Below are 2,662 nucleotides of genomic sequence, written 5' to 3'. Positions count from 1 at the left end.
GTGAACATCGGTTGCCTGAGGAGATACACTAGCTAGCAGTGTCCAGGGCTGTATGTTCAACTTTCATTAAAACCCTTTGCCTGAAGCCTTTAGGTCCATAGTCAGTGAGTCTACTTTGATTTGCACAGTGGGGTTAAGTGGAAGGGCTAAAATGACGGAAGTTAGGGCTGCCTTTGGAATTAGGAGGAGTAGAGGCTGGCATCTGGCTGTGCATCTATCTTCGCACTGTGGATCAGCTCCTTGACATCAGTGCGGTTCAGGGAGAAAGTCCCACTTATGTTCAAATTTTTGGAAAGGTTGTAAAACCAGCAACTTTTTAATGAGCAAGTCCTTAAAAAACGAAGAAGCAGCAGCCACGTTTTTTTCTTTCCGAGATCAGATACAGAAAGCACCACCAACTGTGCTTATTGAAATATCCATTTGGAGATTCCAATTATACACTAAGCCACCCAGGGAATTTTGGGAAATATTTTAACTTAATGATCAGACATTCAAATATATGCAACAAAGGTGTAATTTAAAGGTCTGATTGCGCTAATCAGTTCTCAGGATGAATGTAGGCGCACTTAATGAAATGTGCACTTTCCAGCTGCATACACTCACATGTTATGTAGGAAGATGGGTCTTCAGGTCAATTTAGAGGTGGAGATGGCCAAAATTCTATGTAGTGGTGAGAGAAGGAATTCTGCCTACTGCATTTCCCTGTGATGGCATAGTAGGCAATGAGCTGGGCTGATAGCAGCAAGGTCAACCTTTCAAACCCACTAGCCTCTTCAAGGGAGAGAGATGAGGCTTTCTTATTTTAAAAAAAATCATTTTATTGGGGGCTCATACAGTCTTATCACAATCCTAGGCTTTCTGCTCCTATAAAGATTTATACCCATGGAAACCTCAAGGGGCAGTCCTACGATCTCCTGTAGGGCCATTGCAAGTCCAAATTGACTCAATGGCAGTGGGTTTGGTTTGACTTTTGGTTTTCTTCTAGAAAAACCTTTGAGTTAGAATCATGGTTGTAAATGAGGGTGGAGATGAGCTATGTCCCCAGGGGACTTTAGCAATGTTTGGAGACAGTTTGGTCATCACCAGTGGGAGATACTTCTAGCATCTAGAAACAAGAGCTGCTGCTACCACCCTACAACACGCAAGCCCGTCCCGCCCCTTCCCAGGAAAGATCTCGCTTCAAGGGTCAACAGTGTTGAGAATGAGCAACCTTTATTTACGTGTGTGTGGTGGGGAGGAAGGGGGACAAGAGTCTCTGATTGAAGCAGGCAAGGGGAAGATTTAAAGGCATTTGTGAGCGAAGAGTCTAAAGGACACTTTATCCCCAGCCATGAACTGTAGCACTGGATTCTTTTAGCTCATATTTGGATAGTAGGAAAAAAAACTGTTAATTTTTTTTCTCTGTGTCTTTACCGAAAAATGACTGGAGTCAAGTAGTGCTCAGGGCCCGGTCCTGGAGAAAAATTATGTGGCATAGGTCTGGGAACTAACTTGTGTCTTGCGATTCCATGTAGGTTCACAAGTATATTGAAATGATCAGCGTGTATGCCAAGCACCTCTCCAACCTCACTGTCCGAGTAGAGATCATGGAAAAGGATTCCATTTCCTACACGGAACTGGACTTTGAGCTAATCAAGTTAGAAGTGAAGGAGATGGAGAAGCTGATCATTGAGCTGAAGAAGAACTTTGTTGGAAGCTCAGAAATTGTTGACCAACTGGAGGTGGAGGTAAGGGGTGAAATCTCGTCTCTGTACTTTAATGATGCCTTCTTCTCTGGGAGCGACTGGGAGCCAGTGCTAGGGCCTGGACAAAATCTCTCTCTTCTGACTTCTGATTCTACGTAGGCTCTCTCCTGACCACATGCCATATCACACACTCTGCTATGGGCTAACTCCTGTCTTTGAATAGAAGGTCAACACATCAGGAGCATGTTGACTGAGGACCCTGTCATGTCATGCCATACCATACCATACCATACCATATCATAAAATAGCACACCACACCATAGCTTACCATACCATAATATACTGAGCCAATAGTACTGCACCCCATTGCGCCCTACTACTGCATACCATACCATACTATACCAAACCATACCACACAATACCACACCTTACCCTATAGAACCATACCATACCACACTATATCAAACCTGATCATATCATTCCTTACCTATCATATCATACTATACCACCTCATACCACCCCACCACACCCAACCACCCCACACCACCTTATCCCATCCCATCACACCATGCCATCCCATATCACACCACACCTCACTGTAACATACCATCCCACACCACACCAATACCAGTTGCTGACAAGTTGATTCTGACTCATGTCGAGCCCACATGTGTTAGCGTTGACCCAGACTCCAGTAGGTTTTCAATGGTGGACCTCTGGGTGGATTCAGCCTGCCGGGCTTTTGGGGGAGCAGTCCAATGCTGCTTTCACAATCCAGGGATGGAGGAGCAGGGGTCCTCTCAGGTCAGAAGGCTGCACCAGAATCAAATGGCCTTGAACTTCGCTAGGAAAGAGGTGACGTAATTAAAACAACCATTCGTGGTCAAGACAAATTAAGCATCTCCCTTGTTCTAGATTATCCTCACGAGAGACCTTTTCTAGAAATCCACGAGGTAGGTGATTATGGATTTGCTGGG

At 44.8% G+C, this 2,662-nt stretch overlaps 1 protein-coding gene across 1 annotated transcript in view; it reads left to right on the top strand.

Moving 5' to 3' along the window:
• The window catches only part of OLFM4 (olfactomedin 4), a 30,042-nt gene that overhangs the window by 16,976 nt on the left and 10,404 nt on the right, over positions 1–2,662 (top strand). The window contains exon 4 of the mRNA XM_013005974.1: positions 1,515–1,727. Coding sequence (XP_012861428.1) covers positions 1,515–1,727 — 213 coding nt within the window. The remainder of the gene's footprint in view (positions 1–1,514; positions 1,728–2,662) is intronic.

This window comes from Echinops telfairi, unplaced genomic scaffold (genome assembly GCF_000313985.2).
Source record: "Echinops telfairi isolate 266 unplaced genomic scaffold, ASM31398v2 ScPeMD7_11;HRSCAF=52, whole genome shotgun sequence".
Taxonomy (NCBI): Eukaryota; Metazoa; Chordata; class Mammalia; order Afrosoricida; family Tenrecidae; genus Echinops; species Echinops telfairi.
This window is presented reverse-complemented; position numbering and strand designations above follow the sequence as displayed.